Source organism: Sarcophilus harrisii, chromosome 1, assembly GCF_902635505.1.
Source record: "Sarcophilus harrisii chromosome 1, mSarHar1.11, whole genome shotgun sequence".
In the NCBI taxonomy this organism is placed as follows: Eukaryota; Metazoa; Chordata; class Mammalia; order Dasyuromorphia; family Dasyuridae; genus Sarcophilus; species Sarcophilus harrisii.
In genome coordinates this window covers 292,074,343-292,096,968 of record NC_045426.1, presented here as the reverse complement: position 1 = coordinate 292,096,968, position 22,626 = coordinate 292,074,343, and the positions used below count along the sequence as shown (strand labels likewise).

The window sequence follows — 22,626 nt, the reverse complement described above, 5'->3', positions numbered from 1 at the left end:
AGAAGATAATAGGACTGGAGCTGTTACATATCAGTATGATAACTAGGTCAAAGAATATGGACACTTTAATTACTTGCCATAATTCTAAATTGCTTTCCAGAATGGTTGGGAGAATTCATAGCATTACTAACAGTGTGCTTGTCTTTCTGCAAGCCCTTCAACATTACCATTTTTTTTGTCATCTTTGTCAAATTGTGAGTGTCCTGTAAAACCTCATGTTTCTTTTAATTTTGTATTGCTTTTTACTTTTTTCAGCATTTTAGAGCAATGTTTCATAAAGTTGATACTAGTTTGCATTTCTCCTTTTGGGAATTGTTTGTTCGTTTCCTCTGAACATTCACCTATCATATAAATTTATATGAGTAGTTTTGTAGATTGACTTTCAGAATTTTTTTACATTTTTAGTTATTTTGAATAAGATTTCCTTATCATTTTTGCTTGAATTTTGCTATTGGTATAAATTACCGTTTTTTGGGGTGGGATTTCTTTGCTTATTCTTTAAGATTTTCTAAATCAACCATCATTTCATTAGTAAATTGACATGTTTTTTTTTCTTCTTTGCCTATTTGTATTCTTTTAATTTTTTTCTTGTCTTGCGATTATTAGCATTCCCAGCATTGCTATATAAGCATATCTTCCTGGACACTAATGCCATTACTGCCACTACCATCACTTTGTTCCATATATTCTACCAAATGACTCTTGCAAAGAAGAAGAAAAATCTTACAAAATATATTGTCACAAAGTTATTTCTAACCTGCTCTCGCAGCTGCCATTTTTTTGTTTCTCATTTTGTTTTCCTCCGCTTGCTATGTAAAGAAAATGAGAAGCAAAATTTCAGTATCTTAGTATTTTCTATGATTTGAAAGTAATGAGACACTATTTTCATTCAATGAATGATATCTTACCATCTTCATCTTCTTCTTTAACTCTAAGTTTCCAAGTTTCTGCACCTTACTGGCAGCATTGAGGTAATAGATAGTCAAGCTAAAGGGAAAGGAAAATGAGATAATTTATGTTTCTTCTATCAATTTTTAAAGCTATTATTTGAGTCATAAAGTTTTACAACAAAGAGGATACTTAGGTCCAAGAAATGTTGAATTTCTTGTCTAAGCTCACAGAAATTATGGCAGAGTTCAACTAGAATTAGTCTTCTAATACCCATTCCCATGTTGGGACTTCATGACATCTCCCCATTTCCTTAGCCAATTATATCTTTTCTTAAAGATATATAAAAGAGGCAGTGTATCGATAGAACATTGGATTTCCTTTTCTCAAATTTGCTGAGGCAAATTGGGATTAAGTAACTTGCCTAAGGTCACACAGCTAAGTAGTGTTAAGTGTCTGAGACTAGATTTGAACTCAGGTCCTCCTGACTTTAGGGCTGGTACTCTATCCACTGCACATCTAGCTGCCCCTGAACATTGGATTTTAACTGAGGGCAATCTATATTCAAACTCTGACTCACACACTTACTGTAGTTGAGTAAGTTAACCCATTTACTTCAGTTTCTTCATTTATAAAATAGCACCCATTTCCCAGATTGTTGTGAAGATAAAATTAGATAATATTTATAAAGCGCTTTGCAAATCTTGAAGTACTATATAAATGCTATTTTTGTGTTATTTTGGATTCTGGAATTTCTATTTCATTCTCTCATTTGTTATAAATATTAAAAATCACTAATTTTTGATAATTCATTTATGTAACATTTCAAAGAAAGGATGAAAATGCTACAGGTGTTGGTACTTGCCAACTTAAAAAAAACCACTTTTAATTAATGTCTTTTACTTACACAATTCATTACTGATAATTTTTCATTAACACAGATGTTTCACATAATTTACTCATATTTGTTTTTGAAAATAAGTACTTAATTTTTTTTAAAAAAAGCAAACTTAGGTTCTAAAGACCTTTTCAGATACCCAGAATTGGTCAGTACCCCACATAACAGTCAAGCGAATCTACAAAAAGAAAAATGTTCATATCTTCTCATATATAGATTCACAGATAGATAATATGCATACAACATTATTCTCTGCTGCTAATAACTGGAGATGGAATACAGTTCCTCTACTCACAAACATCCTAGATTAAAATTTTTATGTGCCATTTGGCCCTAGTAAGGCAGTAACTCAGACGATTTGGCTCAGTCTAAACTTGGTATTAATCCAAGTAATGTGGGAATTTGAAATTATTCACACAGTCTATCAATCATTGCTTTAAGATGGATGCTTTAATTATAGTCTATTCAGTAAGACAAACTATTAAAAACTCTCTAGGTTTCTCCTGTAATGCAAGTTCAATGTAGTATATAGGGAAGAATGGTGGACTTGGAAATCACCTTCCATTATCACTTTAATCACTAAGTTGTGCTCTCCTGCGTAATCAAAAAACAGTCTTGTCTCCTACTAACTAGTAGGATGTTCTTGTGCAAATCATTGAATTATTCTAGAATTCATCTCATTACCTTTTTCTGTTAACCAACAAAATAAACAAATAAGATTCAACAAGTGACTTTTGGGGAACAAAAGTTAGTCAAATAATCAATGATATTCATTGAATGCCTAATATATATGTGTTAGCCACAGGGACTACCAAGACAGAAGTGAAATAATTCCTGCATTCAAGAAGTCTACTATTACATATTAAGGAAGGGGGGAACAACAGACATACATATGTACTATATACACAAAAAAATGTATAATTATTTGGAGTAGAAGACTTGGTAGGAATAAAAAAAGGTTGAATGTAAAAAGCAGATCTTTAGCTGAGCCAAGAGAAGGTAGAGGGGAAAAGAGGAACAATAAAAGGATTCCAAGAAGTAGATAGGAAGGGGATATATTTTAGGTATTTAGGTAACTATCATAGCAGAGGTGCAAAAATGGGAGAAAGAGAGTAATGTCTGAAGAACAACAAGAAAGTCAATATTGCTAAAATGGAGGAGGAGTATTATGTAATAAGAATGGAACAAAGGATTCTAAAATAGAGATAATGAGGAGTCAATGGAATTGCATAGAAGAGTGACTTAGAGCTGCATGTTAGGAAAATCATTTTGGCAGTTGTATCAAACTTAAATATAAAGGGGGGGCGCTAAACCATATATAAGGATTCCTATTAATAACATATTCACTTAGGAAACCACATATTAATATTATCTATATCTTATTGTATTTTTGATAATTTTGTTAAATATTTCCCAATTGCATTTTAGTATAGTTGGGGCACTTTATAGTGTTGCTCCATGTTTGATACCTCCAATTTAGAGAATGGATTGGAAGGGGGAGAAATCTGAGATAGAGAGATCAATTAGAAATCTATAAAAGATATAAGATAAAGGCCTGATTTAGGTCAGTAGTTGCAGGGATGGAAATAAGAGGATAAATTTAAGTGATGTGGAAGTAGGAAAAATAAGATGCAGTGAATGACATTAAAGATTCAAGAACTACACTAAAATTGTGAACCTAGGTTGAGGATATAATCTAATAGAAATAGGGAAGTTCAGAAGAGTGACGTCAGGGGGAAAAGACAATGAGTTTTTGAATTTGTTTGAACATGTTGAATTTGAGATACCTACAAGGACATCCAGTTCAACTGATTGGCAACTTAAAATCTCCAAAAGGCAATAACCCTCATTGTTAATCTAACCAAAATGAATAATAACTAGCATTTACTTATTACTTCATGATTTGCAAAATGCTTTACACATTACTTCACTTTATCCTCACTATAATACTGTGAAGTGAGGAAACTGAAGCTGAGAAGTTATGATTTGCTTGGGTTCACAGATCTAGTAAGTGTTTGAGCAAAGATTAGGATTTATGTCTTCCTGTCCCTAAATTCATTATTTACTGAATATTGAATATTTTCTGAATATTTTACTGAATATTGAATGAATATGTCCTCACTATTCATTATTCCACCCATATGACTCCAAAAGACAGTCAGAGAACATCATCCTTAAACTTTACCAAAACTAGCATCAGATTGGTTACCTAAAGAATATAAATATTAAAAGTCTAGGGGAATAGTTCATAGCAAACTCTGTAAACACCAATCTACTAAATCCTAGAATTTTAACTGTTAAAGTACATTTAGTTCATCTAGTACAATCCGCAGCTTTCAGTAACTTGTATTACTAACTTTCCCATGACAGATTATTCCATGCTATCTCAGCATAGAGATTCCATATGTGTTCATAGTAAATCCTCTTGATGTTACTTTCTAAGAATTTTTTCCTTAGAAAATGAATGACTTATATGAGGTCATAGAGTTCTGTGTTATTACATTCTCAATAGAGAATAGAGGCCTTGTCCAACTCCCTGATTTTTTTATATGAGAGAACTGAGGTTCAGCTGAGGTTCAAGGAAGTTGAATAATTTGCCTGTTTGAGACAATTAAAGTGTCAAAGGGAGTCTCTAAAACTGAGTCTTCCTGACTCTAAAACTCTATTTACTATATCAAGATGGCTTTCTGGTAGTATCCCCTCCCAATTAGATATTATCAAGCAAAGGCAGGATGAAAGTTTGGTGGATATGTTATAAAAATGAGTGTTGATCAGTGAACAGCCAGAATAGGTGACTTGTGAAGTCCTTCTCTCTTTTATCCCCTTCATGTCCCTAGTTTTAAATCTGTCACTCTACTGTACTAGCAAATCCATAGTTTATTTTTATTTTTAAATGTGACTATCTCGAGAAATGGAGAAGGGAGAAGGAAATTAAGTGTTATCTTTTTTGCAAACATGGGGAAGCAGTACATGATATTTCCAAGGATTCTTCCAGTCCTGTGATTTTATTGTCATAAACAAACATTTATGTATGGCCTGCTGAATGTAAGTGCTTTAAATGTTTATGACCTCTAAGATCCTCAGCAATGAAAAATGGCCTAGAGGATACCCAAGGAGAGTACTAATATTCAGGATAAACATGTTTGTTTATTCAATACCATCTGCTTTTGGGTTTAAGGAGTGGGGATGAGGGGTGAAATTCAATCCCCTGATTATATTTATCATTATATCCTTCCCTTCTGTTGGATGTTTTAATTATTATTTTGGACAGTTGGTAACAAATTATTTAGTCCTGAAATGGTGAAAAAAGATGTGGAAGCCTGAATCATATCCAGTTGTATCAAAATTAAGGCTCCTGAATTTTAATCCTCGCCACAAAATAATCAATCCTGAAATTGGTTTGGTTTCAGTGAGCCCCTTGGGAATCTGAGAGTTAGAGAGAAAGTAGAAAAATGAAAAAAAAAATGAGAGAAAAGAAGAGGGTTATAAAGGCTTTTTTCTTTTAGCAGAAGAAGTGCTATGTACACCATGATCAAAATGATAGCAATGACGAGTCCAGGGTTAGAGAGCTGCCGTAAGATTTTTGCCAACCAGCTGGGGAAATCATGCTCCAGAGTTTCACCAATAACTTCAAACATTCTGTTTTTGCCACTGAAAAATAAGAAGAAAGAAGAGTTTAGAACATAGAGAATAATTGGCAACTTTTATGAAGGGCTTTACAATTTGCAAAGTCCCCTTTATAAGTATCATGTCATCTTAGTCTAGCAACAGCCTTATGAAATATATTCACTAGTCATTGTTGTATTTATTTCATGTATGAACTAACTAGGACTCAGAGATGTAAAGTGATTTACCAAGGACACACAGATATTTAAGCATTCAAATCAAAATTTGGACCCAAGTCTCTGCAACTGCAAATAGAATTCAGTGTCCACAACAGCAAATGAGTCCTCCAGAATATGCCCTTTTTACAAAAACATTGCACTAATACCAACAAAACTACCCAAGAACAGGGAAAGGAAACACGGTACCACCTAATCTATGATCCTTTTAACCTAATCATGTTTACTTCTCATTGAAATGAAGTGCCAGATTGCCAACCTTTATCTGAGAAACAAAACATATCAACCTCCCCCTCTCTCTCATCTTCTGCTCCTCTTTCCCTTTCCTTTCCCTTTTCCCTCTCTTTCCCCCTTCCTCCTCTTCACTTCCTTTCCCTCTCCTCTTCTTTTTTCTTATATTCTCTTTCTCTCATACTCACAGCAGATACACACACACACACACACACACACACACACACACACACCCCTTCTGTCTCTCAGTTGATCTCCTTTCTGTGCCTATAATCATGTTAATGTCTCCTCTATATTGCATTACAAAAACAAAACACCACCACAATTAAAGATATAACCTTTTCTTTGCACTCCCCCATCAAGCTATTAGTATATATCTATCTCTTTTTTTCTTTCCTGCTACACTTCTAAAAACAGTGACTTTTCATTCACTATTTCCATCTCTTCAGCATCAAGTCACTTCCCAACACCCTGTAGTCCAAAAAGTGGTTTTCTTAAAATATACAGAATAATAACCCTTTATGAAAAGTGTGAGAATTCAATAAAGCTGTAAGTAAACAACTGAAATTATTTCCCTTTTAAAAAACTTGCTTTTCTCACTCTCATAGTTTGATGAGTATGAGGTAATTGAAAGTAATGCAAAAGAAGAAAACTAAGGGTGGTTGGGAAGTGACTTGATGTTGATTTGATGTTGAAGAAATGGAAACAGTGAGTGAAAAAAATAACTTTTTAGAAGGTTAGCAGAGAAGAGAAAAAGAGTTATGTATACACTAATAGCTTGATGGGGGGAGGTTCAAGGAAAAGGTGATACTTTTAATTGTGGTGGTGTTTTGTTTTTGTTATGCAGTATAGGGAAGCCATGAACATGATTATAGCACAGAAAGGAGGGTATTGAGAGAATGAAGGTGTGTGTGTGTGTGTGTGTGTGTGAATAAAGAGAATAAAAGAAAAGAGAAAGGAAGAGGGAAAGGAGAAGAAGAAGAGGAAGGGGAAAAGAGGGAAATGGGAGAGGAAAGGAAAAGAGGAGCAGAAGAGTAGAGAGGAGAGAGGGATGTTGTTATATTTTGTTTCTCAAATAAATGTTGGCAATCTGGCACTTCATTTCAGTGAGAAGTAAATATGATTAGATTAAAAGGATCATAGATTATGTGGTACCATGTTTCCTTTCCCTGTTCTTGGACAGTTTTGTTGATATTAATGTAACATTTTTGTGAGAAGGGCATAATCTGGAGGACTCTATTTGGAGTTATGGAATCTTGGGTTCAAAGTTTGACTTTGATACTTAACTAGTTATGTGTCCTTGGTAAATCACTTTATATTTCTGAGCCTTAGTTAGTTCATATGTGAAATAAATACAACAATGTTGATGAATTTATAACATGAAAGTACAGAATGGTCTCTTTATCTGGTGTTTTAAAAGAAACAAACAAAAACAAACTCTAAAAACCATTCTTAGCCATAAAGTCTGCATACTTCAAAGGTATAGAATTGCTCTGTCAATTGTAATGCCTTTAGATAGATCAGGAAATTCTGTTTGGAGCCAAATTTTGCAGAACAAATTTACAAGTTAGATTTCCCTCCAGGAAATAGTGTTTTCCACTGATCTGAGAAAAAAACACAACATGACTGATGGGGTAAAATGGAAGAAATCTAGTCACCTTAGGATTTCTCTTACTTACTCAAAAATGGCTTGCTACCATAACACTGTTATTTCTAATCATTCAATGTATTAAAAGAGGCCTTATCTATTTTATTAGGACAAAAGCCAGAAAAAGATGACAGAAGTTATCCCTTTGTTTATTTAGAGCTAGCAAGGTGGCATAGTGCATAGTATAATGAATTGGAGTTAAAAAAGTTTAGGTTTGAATCCTGCCTGAGACACTTGGTAGCTGTCAGCATCTAGCCACTTAACCCCTCTCAGATTTATTTTCTTATATATAAAAATAGAATAATTAGATTATTCTCACAAACTGAGGGTATGATATGTGAGTAGGATGAGGGTAACATCATATAATCTCTGCCCACCTGGGTTTAGGAATGAAATACAAAGCGTGGAATCAAGAAGATTTGAGTTTAAATGTAGATTCAGACACTTATTAGCAGTGTGATCTCTGGCAAGTCATATATTTATGACAACCTCATTTATAAAATAGAAATTGATAATAATACTTATTTTCCTAGGTGATGATCAGATGAGATGATACTTTTAAAGTGTTTTGCAAATCTTAAAGCACTATATAAATGGTAATTCATTATTATTAGCTACCCAAAATTTTACCCCTTTATATTGTATTAAAGAATGGTGGAGAATTGCTAGGAGATGCAGATTTTCCTAGATTTCTAGTTTCTTCGTTTCTTTGACACAAGAAAAAGTTTAAAGCTCCCAATATGGACAATCACCAAAGCATCTATAAACAACTATGTCCTCATACATCAATTTAACTTAGCTTAGAGTTTACCAAGAAAGTTAGGGTGCTCATTATTTGATTGTAGTTTCATTTAGATCTTTTAACAGTATGCCAGGATAATTTTTTGGATCAGGTTTTCTCTGGTCAGGTTTTCCCCAAATCAGGCCTTTAGAGACCAAACTAGGAGGTCTGTTCACTTTACCAACTTTTCAAAAAGTAACCAATCTATAGTGCCACTCTATCTGGCAAGAGGGTAATGAAGGGAAAGTTTTCATTTCTACTGACAAGCCATCATCTTATCAGTTCTATTGAAATCTCTCACTTCCTTAAACTTATGTTCACTCACAGGTAGTTCTAATTAGCAGGAAGCAAGCCTATCACAAAGTAGGTTGGGAAAATTTACCAATATCACAGAAGAATAAAAGAATAGAATTAGAAAATACCTTAAAAACCGTGTAATTCAATCCATTCTAGAATGATTTTACTTTTCAAAAATTTCTGATAGACATCCAGCATTTTTTTGAAGATTTCTGGTAATAAACAACCCACTATATCTTGAAGCAGTCCATTCTATTTAGGTGAATTCTAATCATCAACTTCCTCCTGGGCATTATTCCTTTCTTAAACATTACCAAACCATAGACAATGCTTTCCAGAAATGGAAAATGATAGTTAATCCTTGAAAACTATTTTCCATTCCCCATATATTTCTTGGGGGAAAAAATTAACTTTTTTCAATTTGTGAGCTAAACCACAAAACCAAGAAATTAATAATAATGTAGAAAAACATTAGCTTACACAAAGTGATCAACTTGAAAGAAAAAAAATAGACTACCTAACAAAGGATCCCAGCAAGCAGATGAGACTACTACTCGCAAGACACTCAAACTGGAAAGAAAGAGCAAGTGAGAGAGACAGAGACAGAAAGAGAGAAAGAAGCAGCAGAAGTAGCAGAATAATAATAATAAGAAGAAAAGTAAGGAAGGGATGGAGGGAAAAAAGGAGGGAGAAAAAAGGGAGGGGGAAGAGATTGAGGAAGGAAATTCAGGAGAGAAACTAAGTATGTATAATTAGGCTTAGGAGTTGTGCATAGAGATCTTCTGTAAATCCATAGGAGCTTAAGAACTCGGGAAGTGAGTAATTAGAGACAGAATAGAAGTCCCAAGACAAAATCATGATTGTAACATGTATACTGCATTAGCAAGTTGATAGCTAAGTTTCTTTTCTAGCATATATAAGGGGCACCTTTCAATTGCTAAAATAAATTGAGATTTTATAGTACAACTATCTGACCATTATATAATTGTTAAGAAAAAATGATCTCATTTTATCCTTTTAATAATACTCTGAAGTAAATTAGGAAACTAAGGCTGAAGGAAATGAAGTGAATTATCAAATGGTATCAGCTGGTAACTGACAGAATGAACTCTTGAACTCAGTGCCTCTGACTCTTAAAACCTGTGATTTTTTCATTCCTGGGCAATGCGATCATGCAGAAAAAGTTCCTTGGGTTAGTCCCATCTCTCTTAAGAGAACTGGAGAAGTTATTTTAAAAAGCTATTTGACTGAAAGGGTTACACAATTCCACAATTTATTAATACTGGGTCTAAGGCTACAATTTCAATTTTAACCTCCAGATGTCACTCTATATTATATGACAGCCCACTTACTTGGCGATGACAAGTCCACAGAGACCCAACTAATGGGTTATTCATGAGGGTATTTTACATTTTAAAAAATATTTTGCATTTATTAAAGTCATTAGTTTCCATTTGCAGATATGAATCATTATGACACCATGGAAAGAGATGATGCAAACACTCCTACAATCATTTTTGTAGGACAGAATTTATTTGATGGCCCCAATTCACTAACAAGGAACAATCCATCAAATGTATGCTAATCAATGTCTAACTTTCTCATTACTCAGAGTCTTTGCTTTGCAGTATCCCTCATTCTTATCAGAGTTTTGGGGAATTAATTGACCCTGCCCCAAAATAAGAATTTACTCAATCATTGAAGCAGTTACTGAAACTGTTATAGAGAGGACAATACAATAAACAATCACAAATTGAGCAGGAATTCTTATTTATGCTTTCTTCTGAGACTGACATCAGAAGTTTACTATTGACAACTGAGAAGAATGTAGGAAAATCAGTATCATTCTTCCTGCCTTCTCTCAGGATTCATAAAGGTTCCAACAGGCTAGAATGATAAGCCAAATCTAATAATATGAATTTAATATAGATAAATATAAAGTCCTAAATATGAGTTCAGTAACATTCTCCAACAACTGCACAAGTCTTCTATCCAAATGACTTTGCAATAACTGACTCCATGTCTGAATGCATTCCTCACCTCGACCTCATAAAATGAAAATGTCTATTTTCCTTCAAGACTGTACTGAAGCACCACTTCCAGTTCCTAATGCCTTCTTTCTCTCTCTCCTATCCTAGTAATTCCCTCCCTCTTTCCCTCTCTCCTCCTTCCCTCCTCCTCTTCTTCCTCCTCCTCTTCCTCCTCCTCCTCCTCCTCCTCCTCCTCCTCCTCCTCCTCCTCCTTCTTCTTCTTCTTCTTCTTCTTCTTCTTCTTCTTCTTCTTCCTTCTTTTCTCTTTCTCTCTTCCCGTCTCTGTCTCTGTCTTTGTCTTTGTGTCTGTCTGTTTTTCTCTGTCTTTTTGTCTATCTGTCTCCATTTCATTCTTACTCTTTCTCTATGTCACTTTTATGCTTTCTACTTCTGTTCACAAATGCATGGCCCTACTTTTTGTTTATTATCTCTCACAACTAAAGCTGTACTATTCTAAAAGATAATGAGATTTTTATTAGTTAACTTCTGGGATAACCTGCACTTTCTGTACTTCTGGGATACAGGGAAGGAACTCCTAATATGCTGATCCTGAAAAATCTGCCTGATGGCATGAGAATTTGGGTAATATGTGTCCCAAAATGATTACCCAAATTTATAATGACAGTAATTGCCTCAGTTACCCCTTGAATTAGAAATGCCTCTTCCCTACCATTCATATTTCTCTCAGGGAGAGATTAATATCCTAGCATTTAAAGAATGTGTTAGGTATGTCTTCCTTAGTGAGGCCACAGGTAGATTTGGCATTAAAGCTCACTGCCCCTGAATTTTATTGATCATAAACCCTTCTAAACAATTTTGCCTCTATGATGAGGGGAGGGGAGTAGCATTGCAACTTGTAAATATACAGTAATCTCATTTTACAATAAGTAAGAATAAAGAGTTTCAAAAGTAAGGTACCTGAATGGGCCACAGTCAAAAGATGGTGGGAAGGAGACAATCATATATAGCACTGGCATTGTAGACAAGAAGAGGATGAGCAAAAGCATAGCTAAGTAAAAATTATTAGACTTAGAGGCTTTGAAAACCCTCGCCTCAGGAACATTACAACACATCACAGCCCAGCATTGAAAGTACATGGACGTATGCAGGCGAAGTATGTTGATAGCTGGTAGGCAAGGAGCATAAAATGATCCCATCCTGGAAACAATCAAAGAAAAAATGACATGGCTCAATTTTGGAGTCTGATTCCCACATTAAAGCCACAAGAACCCATTTTATATCATCTTTTTGTTGAGAAAGATGAAAGCTGGATGCCCATTTTCAAACATTTTAAATGAATTTAACAACTGGCCTTGTCTATCTTTTCTCTACATATTGTAATGGCTCCACCCAAATATAGTACATATTATTCTATGGTCTTAGTAAATATTTCCTCCCAAATATTTTTGTATATAATGTCAGGAAAGGATTTTATAATCAAAATAATTAACCAACATTCCAAATAATCATTAGGATTTTTTTTCCCTCTAGGACATAAATGCACCCATTCTCTAAAAGGCATTGCAGCTGTTTTTTAAAACACTGGTCATGTTCACTGCCCATCTTTCTATAGAAGAATCCTCACATTCTATCCAAAAAATGTCAGGTACTTTTGTAAGAGAATTGGGGGATTAGTGCATGACTTTAGGAAGGAGGCCTGGCTATAGTGTCATTGGAAAGAAATTTGTATTAATTAGTACAGAGATAGTACATAATACTAATCGACAGACAGCTACTTTGACAGCTTTCCAGACAACAAAAATTGATTTCTAGTCTGGGTCAATCTGTTGTCTTAGAAGGTAACATGTAGACATGCAGCATATGGATGTACAAATGACACTAAATTGACCTTGTGGATTGATTTGGACCTTCTGTAAGAGCTGGACTTAAAAAAATTATATGACTGGGCAGTGTTTTTTTTTTCTTTTTTAATTATTTGATTAGCAGTAAGTATCAGTCTATCATCATAGATAGTAAAAATCCAGTAGAGAATTGAAATATCCCAAATGCTTACTCTCTCTCCTTTGACAGTTGGGTACTCCTTAAATAATCCCAAGTAGATTCTTGGCTTTTTCCTCCTATTAAGGAAGCAGTCATGATGTGTAATTTGCAAGCCACTTTTTTGGATATCACTTTAACTTGAATGAACTGCTACTTCTAACAATTTAGAAATCGAAAGTTTCCCCCCAAAATTCATTTTTCTTTAAAATATAAATGGAGAAAATCAAAAGAAACTTCACTCTCATCCTTTTATTAAGTTTATATTATCTGTTGGTAAAAGGGGATTTTGAAAACAGAGATAAGAGAACAGTATCCTTGTGATCATATTCTTTTCCTCCTAGAATTACTGTAGCAAAATGATTTTAAAATTCAACAGAAGAAACCAATCTGCTAGTACATAAGTGATTCAATTATTCAGATCATAAATGATTTAAGTATTTGAACAATGGATAAATGGATAAAGGTTCTTCCAAAATTGTTTACCAGTACATTTCTACCAAAATTTATTAGCAGTACATTCCATAAAATGTTTTATGAAAATTTTGTTGAACATGTATATAATAGTATAAAATGAGTCAACCATTTGTACTGTTAGCTAAAAATGACTATTCTAGATTATCAAATGAAATACTTCATTTGATTACATTTTTAAATTTAAAATTTTCTATTATTTAAAAAAATCATGTCCACTATACAAATTCAATGTCGCATTGCTAAAGGTTTATGAAAAGAATTAATGAAGAGAATATAGGCTTTAGGTCAAAGTTCCTGAGTTCAAATCTTTGCTCTCATATTTATTAATGATATATAACCTTGGCCAAGTAATTTCAATTTTTGGACTTCAGTTTCTTTGACTATAAAATTAAGAGGTTGGATCAAAATGGTTTCTGAGCCAGCTCTCCCATCTATGATCTCTGTTTATATTTGACAAAGTGTATTCAACATGATGTGTGAATTAACTATTTGAATCTATTTTGATGTGGATGTCTCCATGTAAAACTGATTTAAAATTAAACATGCAGCATTTCACTGGACCTCTGACAAAAAATGCATGCCCTATAATGTAACTGAAAATGACTCATCAAGTGTAAGAATCAAGAGAGAAATTGAATATCTTCCAGTTTAAGCCCTTCATTTAATTCAGGTACTTACTAGCTATGTGACCCTGATTAAATCATTTAACTTTTGATTGCCTCAATATCCTTATATGTAAAATGGGGAGGACAATAGCAGCTCCCTTCCAAGGTTGTTATGAGGATTAAGTGAGATAATAATTGTAAATTGCTTAGCACAGTACCTGGAGCATAGTAAGTGCTATTATTATGAAAAGCATTATTGCTTAAATACTTGTAACAATTACATGAGAAGCAGTGTGATATGATGAATAGCAAGTTGGTCTTTGAAGTGGATTCAAGTCTTGCTTCTAATACATGTTGGTTATGTATATTTGTATGATGATGAGAAAGTCACTTCATCTCTTCACCGTGGGCAACTCATTTCACCTTGCTTGAAGCAACAAAGACTGCTACAGAAGATTTGTCAATCTATTTTGGAAAAACAGGTTTCCAAAAGAGTTCTCTTTACTTAAGAAATCAAAGACCAAGACAAAAAATTACTTGTAATAAAGTCAGATTATGAAATATTACATTTTTAACAACTTTCATATTTGATATGTGTGGCAGTATTGAGATCAGGCAAAATTCCTCCTATGGTTTCTGGTTTCATAAATGCTGAAAAATACTTCCAAAAAGTTCTACAGAGAAAATCCATGGATAGGTTCATCATCCATCCTCTGAGAAACATCTGAAAAAAGATGGCTATGCAAAACAGATGCTATGTGGCCTTTGAGTATCGAGGATGAATCAATAATAGATATTTTTTACTCAGTGTAGAGAAATGTCAAATTGTTTCTCAAAGTATAGTGTCCTTTGATAGGAGGTCATGCTATTTCATGAGGACATATACTCTTTCATATTTTCTTTCTAATTCTAAACCATCATATACAGTTTGCCTACCAGATCATGCCTTGATTGAAGATCAGTGCTAGAACATTGCCGCTGATATCAAATTCCGTATAAGAGGGCTAAGAAGAGATACAAGCATTTTCATAAAGTTAGGCTCACAATGACTTCAAACAAAATGAGTGAATACTGTCATGAAGGCATGGGTAAGACAATTAATTGCCAATTACACTCAATACTAACAAAATAATACTAATAGAATAGAATATGGTCTAGCACAACAGTAATTTATTAACTTCTTGTGCAGAGCATTCTGCCAAAAGGGGAGAAGAATACAAAGGTTTGATAAGACACATTTCCTGCCTGTAGAGAACTTACATTCTAATGGGGAGGTACAAAGACACCAATAGAGTTATAATATACATTATAAGATAAACTCATTAGAAAATTACTAAACCAAGTGCTATGTGAAATCTAAATGTAAAGGATAGTAAATAAGGGGAATTAGGGAGGACGTCTAAGAAGAAATGGCATTTTTGTTGACATTTTATCTAATACTTTTTTCTACTAGTGTTTATTTTTTGGGAAAAGAAAAAAGAAACGAAAAACCCTTATATAACAAAAAGTTAAGGAAACAAATTTCCAAACTGATCTTATCTCATTCTGAATCTTAAGTCCATTAATTCTCTGTCAGGAGGTAGGTAGCACTCAACAATCCTTTGGGATTTTGATTTGATTACTAGATGGGGAGAAGTTCAATGGTTAAAAAAAGAAGGTAAGGAAACACTAGGTTTAGAAAATAGACTTAATAAAGCATAGAGGCAGGAAAGAGAAGCACATGTGGTAAACTGAGAAAGAAGGGAGTCATTGATTTGTCCAGTTTGGCCAGAGTTAACAGAACACTGTTAACAAGATGTGAAAGAGTGGAAGAAGATTGTAGAGAATCAAGAATGTTAGGCACAGGAGTATGAAACAATAGAATTCAGTTCTGCTGCTTATGACTATCCCATTCACTCTAAGTTTCCAATCACTTATGCTACTTAATAGATATCCTAGGCCTTACTCTCATGATTTAAAACAATAACAACAAAAACAAAACAGGCATGATAATACTCATCTGCTCAACTTTCAAACAAAGGAATTTTTTATCGTGTAATAGAAATAAATCAAAAGAAAAACTATGTTTTAAATATAAAAGGAAATGGTAAGATGCCAAATAAAAGGAATGCCCAGTGTTTGTGTGTTAATGACCCAAGGATAGATTGTAAATTTTCAGTAAAGAATATTATTAAGTTACTTGTAAAGGTACTAATGGAAAATTCAAAAAGCATCAAGAGTGTATACATTTCCTTGAATATTAGCAATGGCAAGATTGAAAAAGATTGGCATGTGATGGCTTTGATATAAAACCAAAAATGAATGCATTATTCTTTATCTATGAAAATGACACTAGTAATTTAGCATTACTGAAACATGAGCTTTGCATTGTTTTTTTGTTTTGTTTTGTTTTTGCTGAGGCAATTGGGGTTAAGTAACTTGCCCAGGGTCACACAGCTAGGAAGTGTTAAGTGTCTGAGTTCAGATTTGAACTCAGTTCCTCCTGACTTCAGGATTGGTGCTCTATCCATTGTGCCACTTAGCTGTCCCAACTTTGTGTTGTTCTTAGAATTACAAATAACACTCATATTTTATAATAATAAGTGCTTTAGAATTTAGAAAGCACTTTCTAGTAGAGAAGCAGCAAGACATTAGATACTGTTGTATTTTGTTTCTTCCCTGACTTATCTGATTTGTCCTTTTTAGTCTCCTCTGAAGTATTATTTTCTATGTCCCACTACCTATATGTATGCATCTCCTAGGGTGTTATACCTTTTCTTTGCTCGCTGTTTTCTCTCTCCTTTCTTTTCCTTCCTTCACTCTTTCTCTGTCTAATTCGTTTTTCTGTTTCTTTCTCTTCCCTTGTACCTCCTCTTATCAGCTCCCACAGTTTCAATTAACAACTATATGCAGATGAATGCTAAATATCTACCTATCTCTCATCTATCACTTAAGCTCTAGTCCAACTTTTCCAAATCCCTGCTGGACATTTTTATCTTGATGATCCAAAGGCATCTCAAACTCAACAAATCCAAAACAGAACTTAGTATCTTTCCCACTATATTTGCCCTTCCTGCTAGATTTTGTATTTTTTGTTGATAGTGAAGGGACCCCAAAACTCTAAAACTCCTTGAAGGACAAATTCTCCTTGAATCCTGGCTCCCTCCTGAGGGGGATCCCTCCCAAGGACAAGCAGCTTCATTCTGTTGTCTGGGTAGGGCTGGTTGAATTTGGAGCTGGAGATACCAATCCTATTGAATTGGAGAAACACCCTATTCAATTGAAGATTCCAACTCCACCCACCAGCCTCATTGAGAGGGGGAGCAGGTCTTGGCTTGTAGCCAAAGACTTCCTTATAAAAATGGCCATTTTAAATTCATTTCTTTGCAGAGGTCCTAACATGCCATGTCATACCATGCTATGCTATGCCAAGGAAACCTCTACACACTGGAATAATACCCTCTTCCAGTACTACCCTCTCTTTATCTCCCTCTCCTATTTCCCCAATGAGACTTTATGCTTCTCTGTAGGGATTTCTTTGTTTTGCTTCCCTGCTGGGACTTTGCTACTAAGGAATTCTTCCTTTCTATTCATGCATGGCAAAGGCTGACTTCCCAATGCTTATAATGAACCTCTTTTACCAATCTAGGTTCTGGGTTCAATTCCTTTACGAAGAGTCTCTGCACTGCCAGAAGGGGGTTATTCAAAATTCCCTACCCATGTGCCGAATCCCAAGGAGGTCAAGGGGGGCCAAACCTCTCCATTTGGTTCCCTGAACCCCAAACCTGCCACTAGACCTCATCATTTAATTTCCTGACCACCAGGAACCCTAATCTCATTTTGGATCCTTGAATCTAATTTCATCATTTGGCTCACTGACAACCCTAAATGTAGACCTCATCAATGGTACCACTTCCAGCTTCCCCTTTTGTAATCTCACATTCAACCTCAACTTTTCCCTCTTCCTCATCCCTTTCATTCCACCAGCTGAAAGCCTTTCAATTCTGCCTTTACAATTAATTTTCTGTATCCTCTTTCTCTTCATTCATTCCATACCTCCCTAGTTCAGACATATGGCAGCTCACACCTTGATCATTGAAACACTCTCCTAACTGGTTTCTCTGCATTCAATCTCTCCTTTCTCCAATTCTTCTTTCATACAGTTACAAAACTGATATTCCTAAAAGATAGATTTGACTATGTAATTTTTCCACTAAAAACATTCTATTAGCTTGCTATTCTTATATAAAAAAACCAAATTCCTTTGTTTAGCATTTAAAATTTTTTTATTTTTAATTTATAGAATAGAATGATCATTTCCATAACATAATAAAAAGATCATACATGAAACTTCAAATCCATTATATACAACTTTCTATTCCTTTTGAATATATAATTAAGTTATTATATAAAATGTTTACTATTTAAAATCCTTCACAGTCTTACTCCAGCATATCTCTCCAGGGTAATAAAACACTACTCCTTTCATGCATACTGGGTTTTTTTACCAAACTGGTCTATTTGCTGTTCATTGAATAAGATATTCTTTCCCACAACTCCATTCTGTACCTTCTTTCATGAAAATTCTTAGAATTTCTCAAGTATTCCCTTCTTCAAAAGACCTTTCTTGATTCTCCTCCTTGTTTTTAGTCTCTCCTCTATAAATATACATATATACATGTATTTAGATAATATATAAATATGTAATATATAACATAATATAAATGTAAGATATGCATTGTAATATATATACATGTAATATGTGTGCATGTGTAATATGTGTGTGTGTGTGTGCATGTGTTTTTTCTCATTTACTTTTCTGCAGACATCTTATATCCTCCCAGTACAATATTCTCTTTGAGGTCAAAGACAACTTTACTTTTGTATTTTATCAATAGTGGTTATAATTGTATAATAGCTTAAAATTATTAATTAGGGCTTTTGGGACACTCTTGTGTAAATATCTACAGTGATTTATATTATCTCATTAGAGCTTTATCATAATCCTAAAATGCAGATACTCCAGGTGCTGTTAGTCTGTTTTATAGATGAGGAAACTAAAGTCATGAAGGTTAACTAATTTATACACTGTCACACAGCTAGCAAATTTCAAAGGTAGGATTTGAACCCTTGGTTTCCTGACTCTGAGCTCAACACTCTATCTACCACACCATACCCGGTAATATCTGCATACTTTTATGATACTGATTGGAACCATAGTGCATATTTGCTAGATTCCCTACTGAGTAGTCTATGCCATCTGTGGTTATGGGCCAGAGCTCTTCTAATCTAGGAATAGAACCAGAAGCATTTGCCTATTTAGCAAAGTACTTGATATTCCAAACTGATCTCATGGAAAGTGAAAGAGTTTAGCACAAACTTTTCAATCCAAATTTCCTTTGCTCTCAAAGCTACAAAAACTTACAAAATACCAGCTGAAATGAGATCAATTTTTTTAGTCAGTAATGACCCATTTCCCTTAAACAAAACAAAACAAAAAACCCAACCCAGATGAATATAGCACAGTCTAGAGCTCCTGAGACAGATTTTGTGACTGCAATAAGTCATTGAAAAAGGAACATTTATAAATTTGCCACAGGGACTGCTAGGTGACACAGTGAATAGAGTACCAGCCCTGAAGTCAGGAGGACCTGAGTTCAAATCTGGCTTCAGCCCCTTGATACTTTCTAGCTGTATGACCCTGGGCAAGTCACTTAACTCCAATTGCCTCAGGGGGGGGGGAAATAAATCCACCACAGTATATTATAATTATGTAATGAAAAGTAGTGTTTTATAGAAGAAGGTTTGAAATACAGGAAACCAGGATTCCAAGTCCAGCTTAACTATTAATTGTGGTGTTCTCTTCTTTTTTATAATATAATGGTTCTATGGGAGCAAGTTTCTTGGGGAGGTTTTCTGGAGGCAGCCTTAGTTTCAGTTCTGTGTAATAATCCCTTCAAATGCAGCCAGCTGATAAAATCCAAACGTTTATTTTCTCCAAGTCTTATCTCTTTCCTTGGGCCTGGATAGCTTTCTTAGAGGCCTATCTCACTCCTTGGTTCCAAGAGCTCTTGCAGCTTCTCTGCCAGCTTCTGCCTCCAGCTCTCTCTGAATCTTCTCAACTGATGCCTCCACTCACTCCTGGCTCTCAATCTCCCAGAGTGCTCTTTGGCCCTGAGAGCTTCTTGCTTATATGCTGTACACTGAGTACACAACAATCATTATATCACTGGGAAACCATTATTTGTTGTAGGATTAAATCAATTCTAAACTAGATTTAAACATTGTCTCCTCAATTCCACTTAGTACCTTGTTTCAAGTTCTGGCCCATAATATCTCCTTGTAGGATCAGATCAATCATACTGAACCATGCTAAAGTAGATAATTATTGTCTCTATCAATTCTAATGACTTAACATTTTGTAAGGATTCCAACAATTAATCACCTCAATGACTGATTAACTTGGCCAGGCTTCTCTTTTCTTACCTGTAAAATCATAAAATAGGACAAGCTTGACAATAAAATCATCTAAAGGGTTCAATGATCACTCTTTTCCACTTCAATGGCCAATACAGAAGAAATGTATCTCTGAACACAACTAAATTTTGAAAATGAGTTTAATACAGCCATGAACGTTGGAGAGTTGATCTCTGACTGAGAAATCCTACTTTTTCAGATTTAAACCCAAAGTTCAGCTTGTTTCTTTCTCCTTTAGCAAAGCTCAGAACTCACTCTTTAAAAAGACGTTTTTCTAAGTAAAAAAATTCTCTTGGACTTATTTTGAAAACTCCTCATAAAACATATCTTTCTTTTAGTTTTTTTTTTTAAAGGTAAAATCAATTAGAAATATTTGTATTATGTTCCCTTTTAAATGAACATGGTGTAACACAGTTCGTAAATCCCAAAATAGCCAAAAGATTATACTACATGTAATCAACATCCTTCAGTTATGAAGGGCTATTCAATTCTCATTAGACATGCTGTGGTTATCAACAGAGGAGCCCAATTGCTAGGTTCCTATGTTACTAGAGGAAGGTATAGTTTTTATTTTGTACTTGTACTCCCTGAGTTGAGAATAAGGACTTGCACAGAGTAGGTATTTAATATAAGTTCAATGAATAAACAAATAATGGGGAAAGATTAAGTCAATAAAAATATGAATGAGTGAATAAATGAATGAAAAAGCATTTATTAAGAACTTAGTGTGCTCCACCCTCTGTATTAAATGCTCAGAAAATAAATACAAGAAGCACCCAAGATTTCTGCATTAAAAAAAAAAAAAACTGAGTCTCTCTATCATATTTGGGATAGAAATAAAGGGGTTACTCAAAAGTCTGATCCCACTATTGATTGACATAGGAGCTTTGACTTCCATTTCCAAACTGAGACATTTCACTGCACCTTAAGCACTCTTGATAAGGTCTTCACTCTGGAAATGTTTTAGCATAACCTTTTATTCCATGGTCTGACAGTGGGTATCTTGACTTTGATTTCCTTATCAGTGAGTTTAGAATTGAGCTGGATTTGGCCAGTATTGATGCAGTAGATGCAATGGAATTTCTAGGGAAACTGCCCTTTAGCTGAACTACATTCTGGGATCAAACAATTCACTAAATGAACTTTCATTAGAGCAATTAAGAACTATTGATCTTCTTGGAAGATGTTTCGAAAAATTAATTTACCTTACATGATTCAATAATTTATCTTAGTAAATAATTTCCTCACTCCAAGAAAAAGATTTGATATGGTGGTCCCTAAAGCAAGAAATGGAAATCTGCAAATGTTTAGATTAACTTCAATCCACTCATTTCTGAAACAACTTGTTTAACATTATCTACTCTGATGTTCTGTATATTGTTGTTGAATTTCTTCTTAATATGTAGGGGAATATAAAGGTACCTTGGTGCCTTTTTAGAAAATTATTCTCTCCATACCAATAGGTGTTTTTTTTTTTTTAACTCTTTATGTGTATCCAATCACCAGATCTAGAAAAAATAAAACAACCTGCCAGAAGAAACTGGAAAGTAGTAATTCTTTCAATGGTCTTTCATTTATTTAATTGTAGGCAACTTTTCCATGGGGGAGGGGGATATTTAAAGCCACTTGCAGGTAATTTCTCCTGTTTTTATAGAAGATTGGTATGAACAAACTTAAATAATTTGAATGCAGAGATCCCAAAGTAAATTTTTAAATGGGGATAAAGATTGGAACTCCTGTGTGATGGGAGGTTAAGCATTTATTTATATAAGATCTACTATGTACAAATATTATCTCATTTGATCTCCACAACTCACAAGATAAGTGTTATATCACCCCAATTTTGCAGTTGAGGAAACTAAAGAAAACAGATATTAAGTGACTTTTCCAATATGATACTGGTCATAAATATGAGACCAGATCTAAACTCAAATCTTCTTGAATCTAGGTTCAGAGTTCTATCTATCTATAACTCTCTATACTTTTTTTACCTTCTGGCTAAGAAAACTTCTACAAATGTACGTCAACATTTTTTTTCTTTAAGCTTACACTTTTTGAAAGTTGTTTAAAACACTGAGACTTGTCACATAGATAGTATGTCAGGGGAAAGATATGAACCAGGGAATATGTCAGGGGAAATATATGGCTCAGAGGGAAGCTACTACTTCATATGTTGTCTCTCAAAATATATATTTTTTAAAATACTTAAATATCAGAAATAAAAAGTATTCAACAAACTTTACCATAATCAAAATTAAGATATGTTCAATTTGATTCAACAAAACAACCCTAACAAAAAGATGGATTTTCCATCTTCATATACAAGTACAAGAAGAAAATGGTATGGGAATTTCATGTTTTGGGGTTTTTTCCATTTAATTTTATTTCTATTTCCAGCTTTTCTCCCTTCACAATCCTTTAAGAAGACAAGAAACACAAAACTCATTACAAATATGAAGTAATGCAAAAACAAAT

At 34.1% G+C, this 22,626-nt stretch overlaps 1 protein-coding gene across 1 annotated transcript in view; it reads right to left on the bottom strand.

Moving 5' to 3' along the window:
• Positions 1–752: 752 nt before the first annotated feature.
• LOC100920529 (transmembrane channel-like protein 1) overlaps positions 753–22,626 on the bottom strand; it is a 58,168-nt gene continuing 36,294 nt past the window's right edge. The window contains exons 7-11 of the mRNA XM_031945331.1: positions 14,632–14,699; positions 11,534–11,773; positions 5,312–5,437; positions 909–987; positions 753–809 (exon numbers count right to left, since the gene is read on the bottom strand). Of these exons, the coding sequence (XP_031801191.1) occupies positions 753–809; positions 909–987; positions 5,312–5,437; positions 11,534–11,773; positions 14,632–14,699 (570 nt within the window). The remainder of the gene's footprint in view (positions 810–908; positions 988–5,311; positions 5,438–11,533; positions 11,774–14,631; positions 14,700–22,626) is intronic.